Source organism: Dryobates pubescens, chromosome 8 (assembly GCF_014839835.1).
Source record: "Dryobates pubescens isolate bDryPub1 chromosome 8, bDryPub1.pri, whole genome shotgun sequence".
NCBI classification, from domain to species: domain Eukaryota; kingdom Metazoa; phylum Chordata; class Aves; order Piciformes; family Picidae; genus Dryobates; species Dryobates pubescens.
In genome coordinates, this window is record NC_071619.1 from 3530927 (window position 1) to 3552726 (window position 21800).

A 21800-nucleotide genomic window follows, 5' to 3' on the forward strand; every position below is an offset into this window, starting at 1 on the left:
ATACAATGACCAAAAATGAACTTATTTTTCTCTTCTCTGCTTGTTGGAAGCCATAGAATGTAATAGAATACTAGGTTGGAAGGGACCTCAAGGATCATCCAGTCCAACCTTTCAGGGTAAGAATATAGTGTAAATGAGATGGCCCCAGGACCCTGTCAAGCTGAGCCTTGAAACTGTCTAATGTAGGGGAATCCACTGATGTATAAATGTCATCAATTTAGCCATTTTAATAAAGTGGGGGGCTATTGATCACTTACAATCCTGCAGCTTGAGAAGTTTAGAATATCAGATACCCACACACAAGCAAGACATTAAATATCTCAAATGTAGTGAGAAACCCTTCAAAGCACAGATCTTCGAGGCCCGCTATGAGGCTGTAATTGATGGAGAGAGGCTTGATTGATCTGTCAGGCTTCAGCCTGATTGCAGTGCACCATCACTTTTAATGAGCTTTATTTGGAAACTTGGGCCACCTGCGTATTTTAATGATTCCACATATGCCAATGTGCAAATCCAGAGCTGTGTGGAGCATGGAAAAGGAATGACTGTGACTCTATTAAGCAGTGGGCTGCCTAGCTGTGCAAGCATCATCATTTTTGATGACAGGTTTCTACTGTAAACAAAAGCTGTCTTGTGTTCTCCTGCCCTGTTAGAGGTGCAGGATTGGAGAGATTGGATTATTTTACTTAATTAGAGGTTCCATACTCTTTTTTTAATGCTTCCATTTCTGGCTCAGGTAAAACAGCTCAGCATGTCTAACAGTGCTAATACTTTTCTAAACCAACTCTCACAATCTTTTTATCAGTTATACATTTCCACACTTTTCATAGCCCAGTTACTAGAGGTCCCAGCTAATTCTTCTTGACACAGAAGGAGACATTCAAGTTTCCAGTGGTTTGGATTGCATGTTGCCCTATGTTCAGGGATCTGATTTTCCCACCCCTGCTAATACCTGCACTTACTGAGTTGTCAGAAATCATTACTGACACAATTCTCTTTTCTCTGGTGCTTAAGTCTTAGGCCCCCACTGCTTTAAAGCAAGCGAGGCAGATACTTCAGTAGTGCACATGTCTGTGTTAAGTTCTCTGGTGCAAATAAGGTTCAGCCTTTTATCCTCACCTGAAATTCAAAATTGGAAGTTTTATGGTATGATTGAGATGCCACTGTCTGGTGAACCACTTATGACTAAAAATGGAATATCAAAGACAGATGAGGGCTGATACCATTTAGAGCTAAGTAAATGTTTCGCTGTGATACAGTTAAAAGGTGAGAACTCAGGAAAGCTACAGCAGGAGTTGAATTCTCAGGACTGGTTTTTGTGGTTCTTGTATAATTAAGGTTACCACATGGTTGATCGCCCAAAATTGAGCTGCTAGCTGTTTCTGTGGTTACCACTTGTATGGTCATTAACCATGTATACACCTGCCTGAGAACAGTATTTTTAGCTGAGCTGACAGTGCAGGGAAGCTAACTTCAGCTGGGCAGCCTCTCTCCACTAGGGAAAAGCCCTCGAGCAAGTGGAGGTATGTGCTCTAAGAGAAGTTGCTTCTGTCAAGAGGTGCCCATGAAAAACATGTGCAAAAGCAGTAAGCCATCAATTTGCTCAGATGCCTGAACTATTTAATGAGCTCTGCTGTTTCCACCTGTAGGATGGAAACCCTTTCGACGCCACCGCGGGATACCGTAACCTGACCTACGAAGAGGTTTTGCAGGAGCTGGTGAAACACAAAGAGCAGCTGAAGAAGAAGGACAGCCATATTCGGGAGCTTGAGGACTACATTGATAATCTCCTCGTACGAGTCATGGAGGAAACCCCCAGTATCCTCAGAGTGCCATACGAACCTTCTCGGAAAGCTGGCAAATTCTCCAAAAGCTAAGGCCAGCCATACTTTGGTGGTACTTAGAGGAAGGAAATCACACCTTTAACATTTTGACTTCTCTCCATTCCTTTTCACCTAAGCAATTCCAAGAATCAGGGGAGGACAGGACTATGACATGGGGGCTTTTTTGTTCAATTTTGGTTCCAAACACTAGCGGGGACTGCCAAAGGTAATATTCTGTTAGATTGGCTAAATAACTTTGTTGGTTTGTTTTGTTCTTTTCTTTTCTTTTTGTAAACACCTTTAGGTACAGAATACTTACAGTTAACAATGCAGAATCACAGAAAACGTCTGGTTGGAAGAGACCTCAAAAGAGCATCCAGTCCAACCTTTGACCCAGCACTGAAGGGTCGATGCTAAACCATGTCCCTAAGCGCCAGGTCCGCACACTGCTTAAATATGTCCCTGCAGTTCATGCAACAGCTTTGTGCTCACCCTGTGACAGTTCCAACTGGGAAGCCTACGCTGTTATGAATGTGTTCTTGAGTGATTGTGTCGGTATGATGCAAATACATCAATTCAGATACCACAGCATGCCATCAGGAGCACTGTTTTCAAGCTAGTGTAGTACGCTTTCCTAAACCTAACTGTGATGTGTTGCAATGGAATGTAGTCTGCTCTACACACATTAGAGGAAAACAGTGATGCACAATCTTTGCAGAGCAAATGCTGTATTCTATACAATGTGCTTTTTTGTATAACAATGTGAAAATACTGTGCCCATTTCAGTAATGGCACCTGCTGGAAACAGTTTATTTTACACTTCGATGCTGAATTTTGTGTATAATGATTGAGCTTTGGTAGTGAGCTCATGACATAAGGTTGTTTTGAGGATCTTGAGGGTTTTTTTTGTATGAAGTTATTGCATGCCTTTTTATATGTCAAAGTACTTGGAACACAGTGTTAATAGAGTCGGAGGTAGGGCTGAAGAGAAGTATGGAAGAAAGATACAAATACTTTGTGTTCAGTCAACGTCTGCAACAGGGAGAAGGTAGGAGAAGTGAACAGACCCACTGAAACAGACAGGATAATTCAAAAACCACACAACTGACTCAACTGGAAGTTGAGTTTTACATGATCTATAGGTGTCTTAGGGGTTTTTTTTTTAATCTTATGACAATGAAGAATATGCCTTTAGAAATAGGCTATGCTGCTTAAACACATACAGAGTACTTAGGCTTTTCATTTAAAAAAGAAACCAAAAACTGTATCCCTTGTAAGTATTTCCACAGGCCAGTTTTCATGGGGGCAAATGAAAGGAAAGTGCAGCAAATGTCCTTATGGTCATTTAAGAACTGTTTGTAAAAAGGCATTTTAAAAAGGGATCTGTTATCAATAAATTGGTGAATGTGTTAACGGGAAGATACCATAAAGGAATCCTCACAATAGCGATCTAAGTAGACCTGGATTTTAATTTGCTTCCTAAGAGCCTCAGTTGGATTGTCTGCTGCTGTGAAACAGTAAGAGGACATTAAAAATAAATAAAATATAAAAAAGGACAGGGAAGACTTTAGATTTGGATTGAGGAGAACTTCCTGTCTTTTCTTCCTTGGCTTTTCCTACTCCTGATCCATTTTTGTTTCCTTACAGCACTATGTAGTGGCTGTTGCTGAGGAGGGGGGTGGAGAAAAAGAGCTAAATTCCAATTTCTTCTTGTTGCAAAAGATGTAAACATGTTTTCCTTTCCAAAACTCCAAAAAAAAAAATGAGGCACATCTTGAATAATTAGGAGCTGGAAAGGTTGAAGAAGTTCTTTCTGAATGCTTTTGACAATGTCAGTGTTGTATGAGAGGACAGGATTATTCTGTTAGGAAAGAACACTTCTGTGTACAGTTGTGCTCAGATTTAATTTACTTATTTTTTGGCTTTTTAAAAATTTTAATGTCTTGGGGGTGTTTTTTTCTTTTTTAGCCACTACCTCCCATCCTCCTAGCACTATGTCCCTGGAATATATGCAGTTGGTGAGTTCCCAACCCACCGTTGGGATATTCCTTAGCGTAGATCATTGTGCCTGAATGGAGCCTGAGTGATTCAAGCCCCAGCTAATTGTAGTGCTCTGCATAGAGGTTTGTAATGCAGCAGCAGGCCCACTTCATCAGGTAGTCTCTCTTTGGGTGAGTTTGGTACCTCATAACCCACCTGAATGTGCTTATTGACCCACTTAAGATCTGACTGACTGTAAATTTGTTGTAATATATTCGAAGTGCCAAAGGTTATGTACTGAGTTACGGTGCATTTACTGTTGGAAGTTAGGTTTTGCACTCAATTAGACTTTAATTTCCTAATTCCACCAAGATGTGTTTCAGTTACTCAGTATTTCCGTGCAAGTTCTTAAACTTTTCAAGTGTTTCTATGGCCAAAGCAAGTGGGTTTCTCATATTGTGAAGGAGGAAGTGTTGTGCAATTGTTTGGAATTCCACAGTCGTTTCCAAACTGGTATGAGGCCATCTCTAGTACCTACAGCAATGAAATCACACACGCACCAGTGGGGTTCAACAAGCAAACTAACCAGAGAATACCCTCCGGTGACTTTTTGCTTGTAAGCCAACTACTCGCTATTAAAATGCAACTCCACTATATTTAGCACCTCTGAAATCACTCCTTTTAGAATGTAAATGCAGAGTATCAACCTGCATAATTGACTGAAAGCAGATCATTTGACATATTTGCATACCAAGAACGATAAGCAGATTAAAGGTAGCGAAAAGATCGATTTTTGTGCATTAGTGAAGAAACTTAGTGAAGCTTTGAATGTGCTATTTAGTCTTTATCTGATCTGTAAGTGAATAAGAGCACCTTTTGTCTCTAACAGTTCGTCAAGAAACGACAAATGCAGTTTAGGTGGAGGTAAAGCTCCTAAGAGAGGCAGAATGGGACTTTTACAGCTGTGAAGATACTTCTATGGAGTTCTCCTGGCTAAAGATGTAGGCTGCTTTTTGGAGCAGTGCTGGAAGGTTGCATGCATGCCATTTTCCTGCTTAGAAAGAGAATGTGAACATTTTTCTGTATTCTGAGGTTCTTTTTTACAAGCATCTTCACTCCACACCTTGTTTTTCAAACCATGCAGGTTTTGAATGAAAACTTTCTCATACAGAGCGATTGAAACCAAATTTTGTCCCACAGGACAAAACTGTAACCTTTTCTTGCAGGTCCTTTTACAAAACCTTAACAACATGCCACTTCTGGTCGATCTTTCTTGCCCTTTAAAATGTGCAGGGATGAAAAATCTGGACATTGCATGATTAGTTGTTCTTAATCTCAGAAATGAGGGCACACCATACTTTGAAATTATCCTTTGCAACTGCTCATAGCCCATCTACTTTAAAGAGCAAATAGCAAGGTCATGCTTCAGTGTTGTAAGTAGCAAGTTTAAACTTTCTACCATTCAAGAAGGACATTTAATATTTAAGTATGTTACCTCTTGCTGCTGTATTTTAAGTTTAGCTTGGTTTTCCACCTACTAATGAATGTAGCATTCTCCCTCGATTATACATAACTACATTTATTGCTGTTGGCTCTGTATCAAGAACTGTTGGTAATTTTTCCAGCTGTGAAAATGTTGCCTTGCACTTAGAAAGGTTTCATGATCTGGGGACCTACTGAAAATCATTCTCATTAGGTACTAGTTTGCATTTCTTTCTGTACAGGATGCCCTTTCTTAGATGCATCTTAAAACAAGCAGAACTGCTGTCTTAATATGTTTACTGCTGCACTGGAGGTTTATTTACACTTCCAGCTTTGAAGAAAAAATTACTGTCATACATCAAGTATGTAAAGTAAGCTCATGCTTTTTTGCTCTCTTGTGTCCATTGCATTGTAGATATGATAGAGGTGTTAGCTTTCAAAATAGTGAAGTTTAAAGCATGTTGACTAACTTCCTCTCTTTGAAGTACGTGGTGAAGGATTATAGCACTGCTGTGTTGATGATGCTAGATTTAAGGGTCTGTCAGCACTTTCAGTATGAATCCCTATTTTCAGGGATTTATGGCTTCTAAATGTAGATACACAGTCACTGGAAGGGTGTAATATGCAATAGGTAGCACTTTAATCTGTTTATGAAGGGGGCTGAGATTTGCTTCTGTTGAAACAGTCGTGATCTCCTACAGCATGGTGGGCATTTGCTTTCCCTTTCATAGTTTGTGCATTGAAGAAGCCACTCTCTGTTACAAATGGTAGAGCCATTCCTATGCATCTCAGAAGCTTCCAGATGTCTGTGGTGTGCTATAAAAAAAGCTGAAGATCCAGGTTACATAGGAAGTCTGTAAAAGATATGAACATTACCTATAACTTAAGGGTTGATTTCTGTCTCGTGCAATCAATGGTCGTTTGTCCACGTTTAGTAATGGTACAGAGTCCTAACTATATGCACATGTGAAAAATAGCAACTTAGGCTGCATGGAGAAAAAAAACAAAGCTATGGGGTTTTTTTTGGTTTGTTTCATTATTGCAACTTCCAACTCCTTTAATTTGATTCAAATGTTATCTTAATATTTTGATTTCTGTTCATTAAATGAGTATTGCATGTCTGACACTAATAAAGCAACCACGATGCACCACCGCAGCGGTCCTTGAATTGTGGCGTTCAGCTGTGCCATGCAAAGCATGGGAACTCCCAAGCTCTGCTGAAGTATTTCTTTGGAAGAACCCTGCTGGTAAGACTCTCAGGCCACAGAGAAGTGTATTTCCTTAAGGACAGCTCTGAATTAATATCCCAGCTGTTTGCAGGGTAAGCTGTTAAGGGACAGCTCTTCAGCAGCGTCCGAAGCTTCTAAATAGTGGGGGGGAAAAAATGACATGGTCTTAACTGTGCTAATATGTATGGGGTTTGTGTTTTGCTTTTCTTCTAAATATGACAGCTGCAATCTCTTTAAATGAACCATTCTTCTGACTCTGTGGTTGTGTAAATATATTACCAGGAGAACTTTGGCACTGGAGGCCAGAACTGCCTTTAGCTTGAGGACAAACGCTGTGCAAGTTTCAATACGGAAAACATGATGCATATTCCTCTTCAGGCTTGACAGAATAAAATGCAGCCAGAACAACACAAAACTGGAGCATTCTCCCCCACCTCCCTTGCCCCATTTTTTCCAGTGTTCCTACAAGTTTTTTCAACACATTTTCCTTCCCCCCAAAATGCTGTTGCCTGTTTTCTTTTCCTGGAGGCAGAAAGACAGCAAATTCTGTCCCCCTGACACTAGCAGGTTTTCTGGATGCTAAGATGTGAAGAGTGGTCCTGGCTAAAGAGAAGAACATTCGAAGTGGCTCACCCAGTTACTGGAAGGCTTGGATTTCAGTGAGATGCTTTCCTTGTAGTTGTCTGGCTCCATGTCTAGGTCCTTCATGAGGTTTAGAAAGGGCTCTCCTGTTTGAAGCATCCGTGAAATGTGTCGGCTACCAGAAGTCCTAGTGGATTTTGGAGATGTACAGGAACTCACACATGCTTTGTTCTGCAGCTTCAGTCAGCTGTTGCAGCCCCTGCCCTACTGACTGCAGCTGTCCCAGTGGGTGAGTAGATGAGGACTGAGGACAGAGGGAGAAGGCAGGTTTCTGCCAGCACCATGCTGCGTATTATATACCAGTTTCCATCTGAAATTCACCTCTGGTAACCAATCTCAGTTCCTGTGCCCATTTGAAAATGGAGCCAGAGCACTTTCCCTACCTCAGAGGCATAATGTTTGTTAGCTGATACCAACTCTGATTCTACTGACAGTGTCAGAGCCCAGCCTGATTAAATAGCTTGCAGTTTCCCCAGCATGGAGTTGTTTTTTGGGCTTTCATTATTTAACATCTCAACCCCCTAATAAAAGTCTCCAAGGATATTTTAAAATGTAACTTAACAATTAAAGACCTATTGAAATATTCAGATGCAAACTAGAAGGATCATTAAGGACACTTCTCTCTCCAGTTACATTTATTAAAGTTAATTCTTGATGAAACCATACAAAGGAAAAAAAATCAGGGTTTCATTTCCGTCTTTGAAGCTGTCTGATTTGGTTTTGTGGGAGTGTTGTGCCAGCTCTGGCTGTGGGACACGTTGCCCTTTTGTGTGACATTGGGCATGTTAGTAAAGGTATAGGTAATGCTGATGAAAGCCAAATCCCATCTCCTGCCTTAATAAATTAAATGTTGGATTATTTTGTCAACAGTGCCACTTTATGAGAGGACTAAGACTGCCTGCTGAGATCTCTTACCTGTACTCTGGATGAGGGCATTGAGTCCGTCATCAGTAAATTTGCGGATGACACCAAGCTGGGGGCAGGAGTTGGTCTGCTGGAGGGTGGAGAGGCTCTGCAGAGGGACCTCGACAGGCTGGACAGATGGGCAGAGTCCAAGGGCATCAGATGGAACACATCCAAGTGCCGGGTTCTGCACATTGGCCACAACAACCCCATGCAGAGCTACAGGCTGGGGTCAGAGTGGCTGGAGAGCAGTCAGGTGGAAAGGGACCTGGGGGTGCTGGTTGATGGTAGGCTGAACATGAGCCTGCAGTGTGCCCAGGCAGCCAAGAGGGCCAATGGCATCCTGGTCTGCATCAGGAACAGTGTGGCCAGCAGGAGCAGGGAGGTCATTCTGCCCCTGTACACTGCACTGGTTAGGCCACACCTTGAGTCCTGTGTCCAGTTTTGGGCCCCTCAGTTTAGGAAGGAGGTTGACTTGCTGGAATGTGTCCAGAGAAGAGCAACAAAGTTGGTGAGAGGTTAGGAACACAAGCCCTACGAGGAGAGGCTGAGGGAGCTGGGGTTGCTTAGCCTGGAGAGAGGCTCAGGGGAGACCTTGCTCTCTACAGCTACCTGAGGGGATGTTGTAGCCAGGTGGGGGTTGGTCTTTTCTCCCAGGCAAGCAGCACCAGAACAAGAGGACACAGTCTCAAGCTGTGCCAGGGGAGGTTCAGGCTGGAGGTGAGGAGAAAGTTCTTCCCAGAAAGAGTCATTGGCCATTGGAATGTGCTGCCTAGGGAGGTGTTGAGGTCCCCATCTCTGGAGGTGTTCAAAAGGATTGGATGTGGCACTTGGAGCCATGGTTTAGTTGTCAGGAGGTGTTAGGTTGGACTCGAAGGTCCTTTCTAACCTGGTTGAGTCTATGATTCTACCTCCACTTCTTCAGTCTCTCTGACACAAGTATTAACTTTAGTGATTAAATAAACCACATCCCCAGGAAAGTTAGGAACTATCTGAGGAAATTTGGTGTATGTAGCATGTAGGTGGCCAGGTTGCCTCTGTTGTTAGTGGAGGTAAGTGTCTGGCTTGGAGGCATGTGGAGCCCAACAAATAAACCACCAAAATGTGTCCTATCGCCTCCTTCTCTAAATGATTCATTCAGGGCCTTCTTAGGTGCTGAGTGTCTCCTTCTCCAATAACTTGCTGCTTGCATTATGAATTCCTTGAAAATTGACTCCCTGGAATGTCTTTACTGGAGACATCAAGGGTCTCAGTTTAAATTTAATGAATATTATGTAATTTGCCAAGGACTTCCACGGAGGAGTAAGAAAATCTGCCTCTTGGAGGATGAGCTCTGTTAAAAGAATGGCAGCTTAACAGCACCCTGTAAAAGCAGCTGCTGACTCTCCAGCTCTGAGTATTTTCTGTTGCCTAATAAAATGTTTTCCCCATTAAAGAGGCTTATTTCATTAACTTAGAACTCATAGCTTAAACATGCCTTTATTTTGCTAATCACAGATTACTCAGGACTTATTTTTAAGGAACACTGAAGCACAAAATGCAAAATGTCACAGGTTTCTTTGAAGGAAGTCTTGCCTTGTGCATAGCAATTGCATCTGGGTAAGCATTTTTCCATAGGCTGTTTTTGAGGAGGTTTATGTACTACTTTAAATCATTAAGAGATTTATAATGTATCAGAGAGTCACAGAATTTCAGGGGTTGGAAGGGACCTCGAAAGCTTATCCAGGCCAACCCCCCTGCCAGAGCAGGAGCACCTACACCAGATCACACAGGAACACATCCAGGTGAGTTTTGAATATCTCCAGAGAGGGAGACCCCACAGCCTCCCTGGGCAGCCTGCTCCAGTGCTCTGTCACCCTCACAGGGAAAAAAATTTCCCTCATATTTACATGGAACTTCCTGTGCCTCAGCTTCCACCATTGCCTCTTGTGCTGTCATTGGGCACCACTGGGCAGAGCCTGGCTCCAACCTCTCAGCACTCACCCTGCACATCTATATAAACATCAATGAGGTCACCTCTCAGTCTCCTCTTCTCTAAGCTACAGAGCCCTCAGCTCCCTCAGGCTCTCCTCGTACTGAAGATGTTCCATTCCCCTAATCATCCTTGTGGCTCTGTGCTGGAGCAGCTCAGTATCTTTCTTGAACTGAGGGGCCCAGAACTGGACACAATATTCCAGATGCAGCCTCAGCAGTGCAGAGTAGAAGGGAAGGAGAACCTCTCTTGTCCTACTGGTCACAGCCCTTCTAAATCCACCCCAGAATGGCATTGGCCTTCCTGGCCACAAGAGCACATTGCTGGCTCATGGTCATCCTCCAGAGCATCCACCAGGACCCCCAGGTCCCTTTCGCTTTCACTGCTCTCCAGCAGGTCAGTCCCCAGCCTATCCTGGTGCATGGAGTTGTTCCTTCCCAGGCACAAGATTCCACCCTTGCCCTTGCTGAACTTCATCAAATTTCTCCCTGCCCAGCTCTCCAGCCTGTCCAAGTCTCGCTGAGTGGCAGCACAACCTTGTGGTGTGACAGCCACTCCCCCAGCTTGGTGTCATCAGCAAATGAGACATTGCGAGGTGCCCATACACTTTATAGTTCCTATTCCTTTCTAGATGCCTGTGCAGGAGTTTTATAATTATGATTCAACAGCTCTCACAGTTGTGTATTTTAAATTGTATGATAATCTTGGAAGAGTCCAAAGTATCCTTTTCCAAAGTACCTGATAGGTTCTTCTGTGTATTTTAGATGCTAAAAATGAGCTGAGGGGGAAGAGAGACAAAAAGATAGATAAAAAATTGTGCAGACCTTTGTGTTGATCTGCAGTGCAGCTGGATTTGGGGGTGTAGCCTCAGACACTCTTGCATCCATCAGGCTAGCATCAAATTTGATTTATTTCATGATAAACTAGAGGACAAGAGCATAGGAATGTGTTTACAAGAGGTGCTAGGTACTGCTCTTAGGGACCAAGGGAAAAAAAGGCAGTGCTTTGTGGGTTTGGTCTTGACATCACAGGGGGTCTGGAAGTACATTGTGAGTACCAGGCTTGTGTGATTCCAGGATCAAATATAGAAACATAGAATTGTTTTGGTTGGAAAAGACCTCTAAGACCTAACACCACTATGGCCACCTAGCCATCTCCCAGAGTGCCATTTCCACACGTTTCCTGAATGCCTCCAGGCATGGTGACTCCACCACCTCCTTGGGCAGCCTATTCCACTGCCTGTCCACTCTTTCTGTACAGGAACATTCCCTAATCTCCCTAATCCAGTCTAAACCTGCCCTGGCACAATTTCAGGCCATTTCCTCTTGACCTATCACTTGATACTGGAGAGAAGAGACCAACCCTCACCTCACTACAGCCTCATTTCAGGTACTTGTAGAGAGCAATGAGGTTCCCCCTCAACATCCCCAGCCTGAACCATCCCAGTTCCCTCAGCCTCTAGACCCTTCAGCAGCTTTGTTGCCTTTCTATAGAACACTTTCATTTTCTTATATTTTCACATTTAAAAACTTGTATAACTAACATCTTTATTGTTAAGGGACAGATTATTGTTGGCTACAGTCCACATTACAGTTCACTTGAGTAACATTGCTGCTGTTTGAGACCCTGTTGTAATTGGCCTCCTTGCAATCCACACACAGAACACTGTGCAAGAGTGTGAATTTTAAGCTGAGAGACTAAATGTGGAAGGGACATCCAAAAGCATTGAGGAGAAATAAAATAGTCCTAATTAGAAGGAAGAGAATTGTGTGAGCTGAATTAAGATTCAGTTGGTGGATACTGAAAAGTTTGGGGTTTTTTTCTGGTATTTTTATTATAACTAGCCCTGATAATTTCTCTGGAAGATAACCACCATCCTTTGTGCTTTCATGAGGCAAACTTCACTAGCTCTTTATAAACCAAATACTAAGTTAAGGACTTGGGTCTAACCTTTGTTTTATCAGACATGGAGTCACAGGCTCACAGGATGTCAGGGGTTGGAAGGGACCCAAAGAGATCATCGAGCCCAACCCCCCTGCCAGAGCAGGACCATACAATCTAGCTCAGGTCACACATGAACACATCCTGACAGGCCTTGAAAGTCTCCAGAGAAGGAGACTCCACAGCCTCTCTGGGCAGCCTGTTCCAGTGCTCTGTGAGCCTTACAGTAAAGAAGTTCCCCCTTGTGTTGAGGTGGAACCTCCTGTGCTGCAGCTTACATCCATTGCTCCTTGTCCTATCACAGGGAGCAAGTGAGCAGATCCTGTCCCCTGCCTCCTGATCCCCAGCCCTCAGATATTTATAAACAGTCTTCTCTTCTCCAGACTAAACAGCCCCAGGTCCCTCAGCCTCTCCTCAGCAGGCAGTGCTCCAGTCCCCTAATCATCCTTGCAGCCTTCCGCTGGACCCTCTCCAGCAGATCCCTGTCCCTCTTGAACTGGGGAGCCCAAACCTGAACAGAGTACCCAAGATGAGGTCTCCCCAGGGCAGAGTAGAGGGGGAGGAGAACCTCCCTCGATCTGCTGGACACACTCTTCTTAATACACCCCAGGATCTTATTGGCCCTCTTGGCCACCAGGGCAAGCAGCATTTTATGCTGGAGTTGCTCATGACAGAATTCTGTTTACTAATGGCATCATAGCTACTCTTTGATCTGTGTCAGAGTTTTCTGTGTAGTTTTAAGTTCTGAACATTTCAGCACAGTCTATTTACAGCATTGTTTCAAACTGGTCCCAGTTCTCTTCATTCTTATGCATGCTGGTATGCTAAACTACTCCAGAAACCAGCTTAGCTCTCACCATGTTTGGAGGCTGTTCCTCTTCTTTGCTCTTGGACTGTTTGGATGGGGACTTAAGATCTATAGTAACAAATGAAGTATGTGACAAGAGCTGACTGCCAAAACTGGGATCTAAGCAGTTTCTGGAGGGCTCATTGCAAAACTATCATTAAAATTGGAATGACTGAAAGCCATGGTCTGAATACTGTGAAATAAACACCAAGGTGAGTATAGACTTCTTGAATACAGATGGAGGTGTGTGCCCCTCTCAGCCTGGACAGTTGCTTTAATCTTAGGGGGAAGGAAGCAAAGGAGCAGACAGATTTCCAAACACATATTAATAAGGATGCATCCATCAGACTCTTCTCTATTTGCAAGCCCCCAAAGCTTTGCAGTTCCTGTTTTTGGGCTTACTGCATGCTGAGGACATTTGAGAATAAAAGGTAGCATTTGCTCATACTGTCCTGAGGGCCATCATTAACTTCTTTGAAAAGCTGCCAAGCTTGGAGATGTGTTCTGTTAAATACATTCAGAGTCTTCCTCAGCTGTCTTAAAAATATGAGGACCTTCAGCTTTGATTCATTTGTTTCAGCAAGTTCTGGAGTACTGTGTCCAGATCTGGAGCCCTCAACACAGGAATGACATGGACCTGATGGAGCAGGTTCAGAGGAGGGCTGCAAAAATGATCAGGGGCTTGGAGCACCTCTGCTATGAGGACAGGCTGAAGGAGCTGGGGGTATTCAGGCTGGAGAAGAGAAGGCTCTGGGGAGACCTAATAGCAGCCTGCCAGTACCTGAAGGAGGCTACAAGAAGGATGGAGAGATACTGTTTACAAAGGCCTGCAGTGACAGGTCAAGGGGCAATGTCTTCAAAATAGAGAAGAAGAGATTTAGGTTGCATATTAGGAACAGGTTCCTTACTAGAAGGGTAGTGGAACACTGGAACAGGTTGCCTGGGGAGGTGGTTGGGGCCCCATCCCTGGAGATATTCAACAGGGCTCTGGGCAACCTGATCTAGTTGAGGATGTCCCTGCTGACTGCAGAGGTGGTTGGACTAGGTGAGCTTCGGAGGTCCCTTCCAACCCAGACTACTCTCTGATTCATCCAGATAAAGAGGAGAGCACATTTTTACCTCTGTCCTTCTAAGAAACAGGTGAACTTGCAGAAGACAGCTGCTGTAACTGAGTGGATAGCTGCACTTTGCAGTTGAGGGGGTGTGTGTGTGTTAAAAAAAGCTAGCACCGGAGAAGAGAGTTCTCTGAAAACCCTCAGCTGCTCTCACAATCACAGCATCTCTCCAAGTCTTAAGAGTTTAAGGTGTTCAGATACAGTAGGAGAAAAAGATTCAGTGGTGATGGTTTTCAGCAATGGGGAGGAGTGGGTTTGGTTAAAAAAAAATGTACAGGTTAATTTTAGGAGAGGAATTAAGACAGGTTTTAGATAATTACTCTGCTGAAGGTGAGTAAGGGCTAATATATAAGGTAGATGTAGTAGGGAATAGCATCTCTCTCACAGTATAAAAGGTGAAGAATGAGCTTGCTGGGTTTTCCTGTGGCAGGCATGAGAAGCAATAAGGGCTTCCTTACAGGAGGCAATAAGTGACTGGCTACAGTAAGCGTTGCACTTCAGGAGTGTGTCAGATGCTGTGAACACAAATAGGAACAGACCTGTCAGATTTTTCTAGTGCCCAGAAGAAACTACACATAGAGGTTTTTTTTCCCCTGCAAGATAAATTGCTTGAATTACAAGCCTCTGAATCTACCTACCTACCTACCTACCTACCTATCTATGTACCTATCTACCTACCTATCTATGTATCTATGGACCTACCTACCTACCTATCTACCTACCTATCCATCTACCTACCTATCTATCTACCTGCCTACCTACCTGTCTATCTACCTACCTACCTACCTGTCTATCTATGTATGTATGTACCTACCTATCTACCTACCTATCTACCTGTCTATCTATGTATGTATGTATCTACCTATCTACCTACCTACCTATGTACCTACCTATCTACCTACCTACCTATCTACCTGTCTATCTATGTATATATGTACCTACCTACCTATCTATGTACCTACCTATCTACCTGTCTATCTATGTATGTATGTACCTACCTACCTATCTACCTACCTACCTACCTATGTACCTACCTATCTATGTACCTACCTATCTACCTGTCTATCTATGTATGTATGTACCTACCTACCTATCTATCTACCTATCTACCTACTTACCTATCTACCTACTTACCTACCTACCTACTTACCTACCTACCTACCTGTCTATCTATGTATGTATGTACCTACCTACCTATCTACCTACCTACCTACCTATCTACCTACTTACCTACCTATCTACCTGTCTATCTATGTATGTATGTACCTACCTACCTATCTACCTACTTACTTACCTACCTACCTATCTACCTATCTATGTATGTACCTACCTACCTAACTACCTATCTACCTACTTACCTATCTACCTATCTACCTACTTACCTATCTACCTATCTACCTATCTACCTACCTACCTATCTATGTATGTATGTACCTACCTACCTACCTACCTACCTACCTACCTACTTACCTACCTACCTATCTGCCTACCTACCTATCTACCTACCTACCTACCTGTCTATCTATGTATGTATGCACCTACCTACCTACCTACCTATCTACCTACTTACCTACCTACCTACCTATCTGCCTACCTACTTATCTGCCTACCTATCTACCTACCTATCTGCCTACCTACCTACCTACCTACCTATCTATCTACCTACCTACCTACCTACCTACCTACCTACCTACCTACCTGTCTATCTATCTATTTCCCACAAGACAATTGGCAGATAACACAAAATGGCAAACCTTTTACTGCTTTAGTTGGTTCCTCCCATTGTCTTTGAAGGAACAGATGAGGGGTTTACTCTGACTAAAGGCTAATGGTGTTAGTGTTTGCTCCAAGACTGCCATACAAACAGAGTGAGGTGGTTATAAAGAGGGAGAGAATCAGACTAGCAGACTACTTTTAAACAGTTTAAAAGGTGGTCTTCTGACAGGAGTCCTTTTGGTGATGTCCTGGGAAACATCCTTCAATAGAAGCCTGTACAAAGTAGCTGTCAGTCTAGCTTGGGAAGAGTTACTAGTGTAGTACTGGCCAGTGGAAGTAACCACTCACTGCAACCCCAAATACAAAGTGATGCTTTTTCTGAAGTCTTTTGGATGGTTGTGGCCCTTGGAGTTTGCACAGGAGGAGATCTCAGTGAGACATCTGGAGTGTAGCTGTCCTTTGGCTGTGGTACCCAATGGCACCACTCTGTTACATCAGCTTGTGCCTCCCAGCTGCTGGATGTTAATTATTTAGGCCATTGGAAAACTGAGCCTCGGTGCTTCCCACAGGTATAAAATGTGTTTATTTTGGATGTGGCCCTGGGGTTTGCACTGCCTAATGCTGCTTGTGAGAAAAGCTGGCAGCACACCTGCTGAAAGTGGGAACCTCTTCTTCTCAGACCACTTCTCATGAGCTTTAAAGCTTGTTTCCTTCTTTTTGTCTTCAGACTCCTGTTAACTTGAAAGTTGCAGAATTCTCACTATATATAACTATTTTTTTCGAACTTTGATGTTAATGCCAAATTTTTGCCATTATACCAGGTCAAAATGAATTTAGGAGGCTTCTAAATTCCATTATTAGCAGTTACTCCTACTTTGCATGGGTTTTAATGACTCTCTCAGCTCCCCAGTAGCAGACCCTTAGCATGCCTGTTTTCAAAGCAGCAGTTACCTTTGCTGACAAATATAGAATCACAGAATTAACCAGGTTGGAAAAGACCTTCAAGATCATCAAGTCCAACCTATTACCCAACACCTTCTAATCAACTAAACCACAGCACCAAGTGCCTCAGCCAGTCTTATTTTAAACACTTCCAGGGATGGTGACTCACCACCCCCCTGGGCAGCACATTCCAATGGGTAATCTCTCTTTCTGGGAAGAATTCCATCCTAACATCCAGCCTAAACTGCAAAACTGTTTTACAATCATAGAACTGGCAGGGTTGGAAGGGACCTCAAGGATCAGCCAGTTCCAACCCCCTGCCATGGGCAGGGACACCTCACACTACAGTAGGTTTCTCACAGCCACATCCAGCCTGCCCTTCAAAACCTCCAGGGATGAGGTTTCCACCACCACCCTGGGCCACCTGTGCCAGTGTCTCACCACCCTCATGGGGAACAACTTCTTCCTAACATCTAATCTGCATCTATCCATTTCTAGTGTTTTTTTTTCCATTCCCCCTAGTCCTATCACTCCCTGAAACCCTAGATGACCCTCACCTGCCCCATTTTCCCCCTTTTTCCTCTCAAACCCAGAGCACCTGGGCTCTGCTGGAGTCTCCTCCCACCCCAGCTGTGGCCACTTGGCCCTCCCCACCCACTCCCCTATTTAATCCCTGCCAGGAAAGGCAGCAGCCCCAAGCTGAGCCCTTCTGGGCTGAGGATCCTCCTCTCATCTCTGGTGAGTGCCCCTGGTGCACACTGGGTGATGGTGGTGGTGACAACAAAGGCCGGGGGGCCTGGTGGCCCCCCGGTTGTTAGGGCAATGATTGATGACTCCTCCAATATCATCATCCACGGGTGCTGGCTGGGGCTCCTCACTGGGGCTGAGCTCCTCTGGGTGGTTTCTTGGCTGGTGAGGTTCTTGCCCCCAGCTCTGGGGTGGGTGCAGGAATGGTGGTGGTGGTGGAGCAGGAGCTGTTCAGTCAGAGGATGTTATGCTACTGACACTGCTTTTACCTGGAGGCCCCTTGAGTCTGCTCTCCTCATTCAATGAACCTCTGCTTTTGTGCCTCATTTCCAGACCATTTCTCCCCCCTCATTGCTTCTTTTCAGAAATAAGGAAGGAAAGGAGGAAAACAACCAATAAAGCATAGCTGGAAAATGCATTCACTTATCAATCAGCTCTGAAGAGGAAGGCTTCAGGAGAGGGACAGCTTAAGAAGGGAGAATCTCTTCTTATGAATCACAAGACAAATATCATAAAGAACAGACAGGACCAGACTGCATCTTCTCCACTGTGGTTATGTTTCATGGTGGTAAATGCAGAGAAAAACATAGTTCAACCTGTCTTGGAAATCTACTCACACTTCTCTACTGAAAGAATCCCTGAGACAAGGACATTGTGGCAGGTGAATCCCCATCCTTCATCCAGAAATACAGAATTAACCAGCTTGGGAGAATGCCTTCAAGATCATTGAGTCCAACCTATCACCCAACACATTCTAATCAATCAAACCATGGTGCTAAGTAATCAACTAAACCATGGCATCCAGTCTCTTCTTAAACACCTCCAGGGATGGTGACGCCACCACCTCCCTGGGCAGCACATCCCAATGGCCAATCTCTCTTGCTGGGAAGAATTTCTTTCTACCATCCAGCCTAAGCCTTCTGAGCATAAATCCTTGTTGGCTTGTCTGATGGTAGATTTACACAAAAAATGATGTGTTTGTATCCCAGAGTACTTGTGAGAGACAGCAGTAAGTGTCAGTCTATTTCCAAGGCTTTTTGTTGCTCTGGCACACAGCTGAGTGGTGGAAGGTAGTGATTTATACAGCTTCAGTTCTAGATACAAGCTTTTCTTTCAGCTATGGAAATGCTTTCTCACATGTTGGTTCACCTGTGCTTTCAATTTGCCTTCAATCCCACGTGGAGCATGCACTTTGGCAACTTGTGAAACTTAGTTGAAGGATTAGCTTCAGTCTGGAGAGGAAAAGGCTCTGAGAAGACCTTATTGTGGCCTTCAGTATCTTAAGGAGAGCTGGGGAGGGACTTTTTAGGGTGTCAGGGAGTGATAGGGCTAGGGGAAATGGAACAAAACTAGAAATGGGTAGATTCAGATTGGATATTAGGAAGAAGTTCTTCCCCATGAGGGTGGTGAGACACTGGCACAGGTTGCCCAGGGAGGTGGTGGAAGCCTCATCCCTGGAGGTTTTTAAGGGCAGGCTGGATGTGGCTCTGAGCAACCTGCTGTAGTGTGAGGTGTCCCTGGCCATGGCAGGGGGTTTGGAACTGGCTGATCCTTGAGGTCCCTCCCAACCCTGACAGTTCTATGATTAATATTAAGTAAAATGGCAGTCTGCCTGAGCACCTTGTGTTTTCTTCACTAATGTGGTGTCCCATTGATCATATTTTCCAGCTATAGTTCTGTGTATTTAAGGATGTATCTCAATACCTGAGCTTTTAAACTTGAGAGTCAAGTAGCTACTCTGTATGCTGTGCTTATCTTAAATAAAGTTTGATTTAAAACCTTTATCTTCCTTGTTATCATCTCCTATGTCAAAGCACATTTGAATCCTAATATCCCCTGTGTGTAAAATGGTATCTGAGCACACACAAAAAAGTTGGAGTGCTCTGTTCTATGTCCACTTTGGAGTTATTAGCTGCTCCATCATTATTTGGAACATCACTGAAGCTGAGAAGGAGAAGCTCCAGCAGAGTAAACTTTTAAAAATTAAAGGCAGGGTCAGACTGAGGGTTAGCCACAGTAGAACACTGCCACCTAAGATGTGCCCAGTTATGTGAAATCATGTGTTGAGTTACAGCCTCAAGTCTCCACTGGGATCTGTGAGGTTGCCTGGTTAAAAATACCAAAGGAATTGCAGGAGAAGTTTTCTTCTGTTTCTCCCTTAATCTTGACAGAGAATGAGGCAATCCTGGCATCACTTCTTGGTTTTGGATCAGTAACTCAAAAGCAAAACTTGTCCCAGGAACATAGAATCAACCAGGTTGGAAAAGCCCTCAGGGATCATCAAGTCCAACCTATTACCTAATGCCTAACGCCTCCTGACAACTAAACCATGGCTCCAAGTGCCACATCCAATCCTTTTCTGAACACCTCCAGAGATGGTGACTCCACCACCTCCCTGGGCAGCACATTCCGATGGCCAGTTCCTCTTTCTGGGAAGAACTTTCTCCTCACCTCCAGCCTAAACTTTCCATGGCACAGCTTGAGACTGTGTGTCCTCTTGTGCTGGGTGCCTGGGAGAAGAGACCAACCCCCACCTGGCTGCAACCTCCTTTCAGGGAGTTGTAGAGAGCAATAAGGTCTCCCCTGAGCCTCCTCTTCTCCAGGCTAAGTTCCCTCAGCTTCTCCTCACAGGGCTGTGCTCCAGACCTCTCCCCAGCCTTGTTGCCCTTCTCTGGACATGTTCAAGTGTCTCAGTGTCCTTCTTAAATTGTTCAGTCTGGAGAAGAGAAGGCTTCAAGGAGACCTTCTTGTGGCCTTCCAGGATCTGTAGGGGGCTACAAGGAAACTGATGAGCAACTTTTTATATTGTCAGGTAGTGATAGAACTCAAGGGAATGGAGCCAAGCTAGAGGAGGGGAGATTTAGATTAGACATCAGGAAGAAGTTCTTTCCCATGAGGGTGGTGAGAGACTGGCACAGGTTGCCCAGGGAGGTGATGGAAGCCTCATGCCTGGAGGTGTTTGCAGCCAGGCTGGATGTGGCTGTGAGCAACCTGCTGTAGTGTGAGGTGTCCCTGCCCATAGCACAGGGGTTGGAACTAGGTGATCTTTGAGGTCCCTTCCAACCCTGGCAATTCTGTGTTACTTATCCCCAAGCCAAACCACTGTTGAGGTATTTTGCAGTCTTCCAACATAAGAACACATCCAAACTTACCACCAGTTTTTCTCAGCTTGTGTGTGAAACTGAGGCAGAGGGCTTCACAATTTTGATTGTTTTGCATGGAAGCATTCTTAGTAAGAGAAACAGGCAGATTATGTTCAGTAAAAACAGAGTGCTGAGTGTGTTTAAACAAGTTATTTTTGCATTGACAAACAAAACTCCTGGGTGTTTTTTTTCTCAGTCACGCAGACACACACCAAAAGAAAAGAGTCATCAGTACTTACTGAAGTACTTATTGTACAGTGCTCAGGGCAAGATGCAGCTGGAGCCTCTTAAAAACCTCAGTCTTCTCTAACAGATGACTCATGAAACTATTGTAGCTACGAAGCTTTTTGGCAAATCTATATAACAGAAATGGGTTTTCAGCCTTTGAAGCAATGTTATTGTAAATATCTCCTTTAAACATGAGGAATGTGACACAGAGAATCATGGAATTGTCAGGGTTGGAAGGGACCTCAAGGATCAGCTAGTTCCAATGCCTCTGCCATGGGCAGGGACACCTCACACTACAGCAGGTTGTCTCAGAACCATATCCAGCCTGCCCTTAAAATCCCCCAGGGATGAGGCTTCCACCACCTCCCTGGGCAACCTGAGCCAGTCTCTCACCACCCTCATGGGGAAGAACTTCTTCCTAACATCCAATCTGAAGCTACCCATTTCTAGTTTTTTCCATTCCCCTCAGTCCTATCACTCCCTGACACCCTCAAAAGTCCCTCCCCAGCTTTCTTGTAGCCCCCTTCAGATACTGAAGGCCACAATAAGGTCTCCTTGGAGCCTTCTCTTCTCCATCTTACTTTTGCAAAACAATTCTCTGTCAAACAGCCCAGGAACTGAGCTACAGAACTGCCACAGTAATTGTTCAAATGTTTTTGATGGAGTGGTGCTTCCTGGTAGGCAGGACTAAGGCACCTGGAAGGAGAATCTTGTGCACCTCTCCGTGTCCTTAGGGCAGTATGTGGGAATTTGCTGTGCAGTTAACTCTGTGAAAGTTCTGTGGAGCCAGACAGCCTTTTCTTTTCTTGCAGGAGGGGCAATGTAGGTATTTGTAAACGTTGCTCACATTCCATTGGGTCATTGACAAAAGCAAGTGTGAAAGCAAACAGAAAAACCTCTTTGCAATCCATGATTCTTCTGTGTTGTCCTATTTGTGTTCACAGGATGACATTTGTGAGTAGTGGGTATGGGACTGGCCTATCACACGGTGCAGCTGAGAGGGGATTTAATAAATGTCTATAAATATCTGAGGGCTGGGGGTCAGGAGGGAGGGGACAGGCTGCTCAGTTGTACCCTGTGACAGGACTAA

The 21800-nt window shown here is 44.2% G+C and overlaps 1 protein-coding gene across 1 annotated transcript in view; it reads left to right on the forward strand.

Annotated features, from left to right (window-relative positions):
* RAB11FIP2 (RAB11 family interacting protein 2) overlaps positions 1-3291 on the forward strand; it is a 38360-nt gene extending 35069 nt beyond the window's left edge. The window contains exon 5 of the mRNA XM_009909422.2: positions 1650-3291. Within this exon, the coding sequence (XP_009907724.2) occupies positions 1650-1877 (228 nt within the window). The 3' untranslated portion in view covers positions 1878-3291. The remainder of the gene's footprint in view (positions 1-1649) is intronic.
* Positions 3292-21800: the final 18509 nt, after the last annotated feature.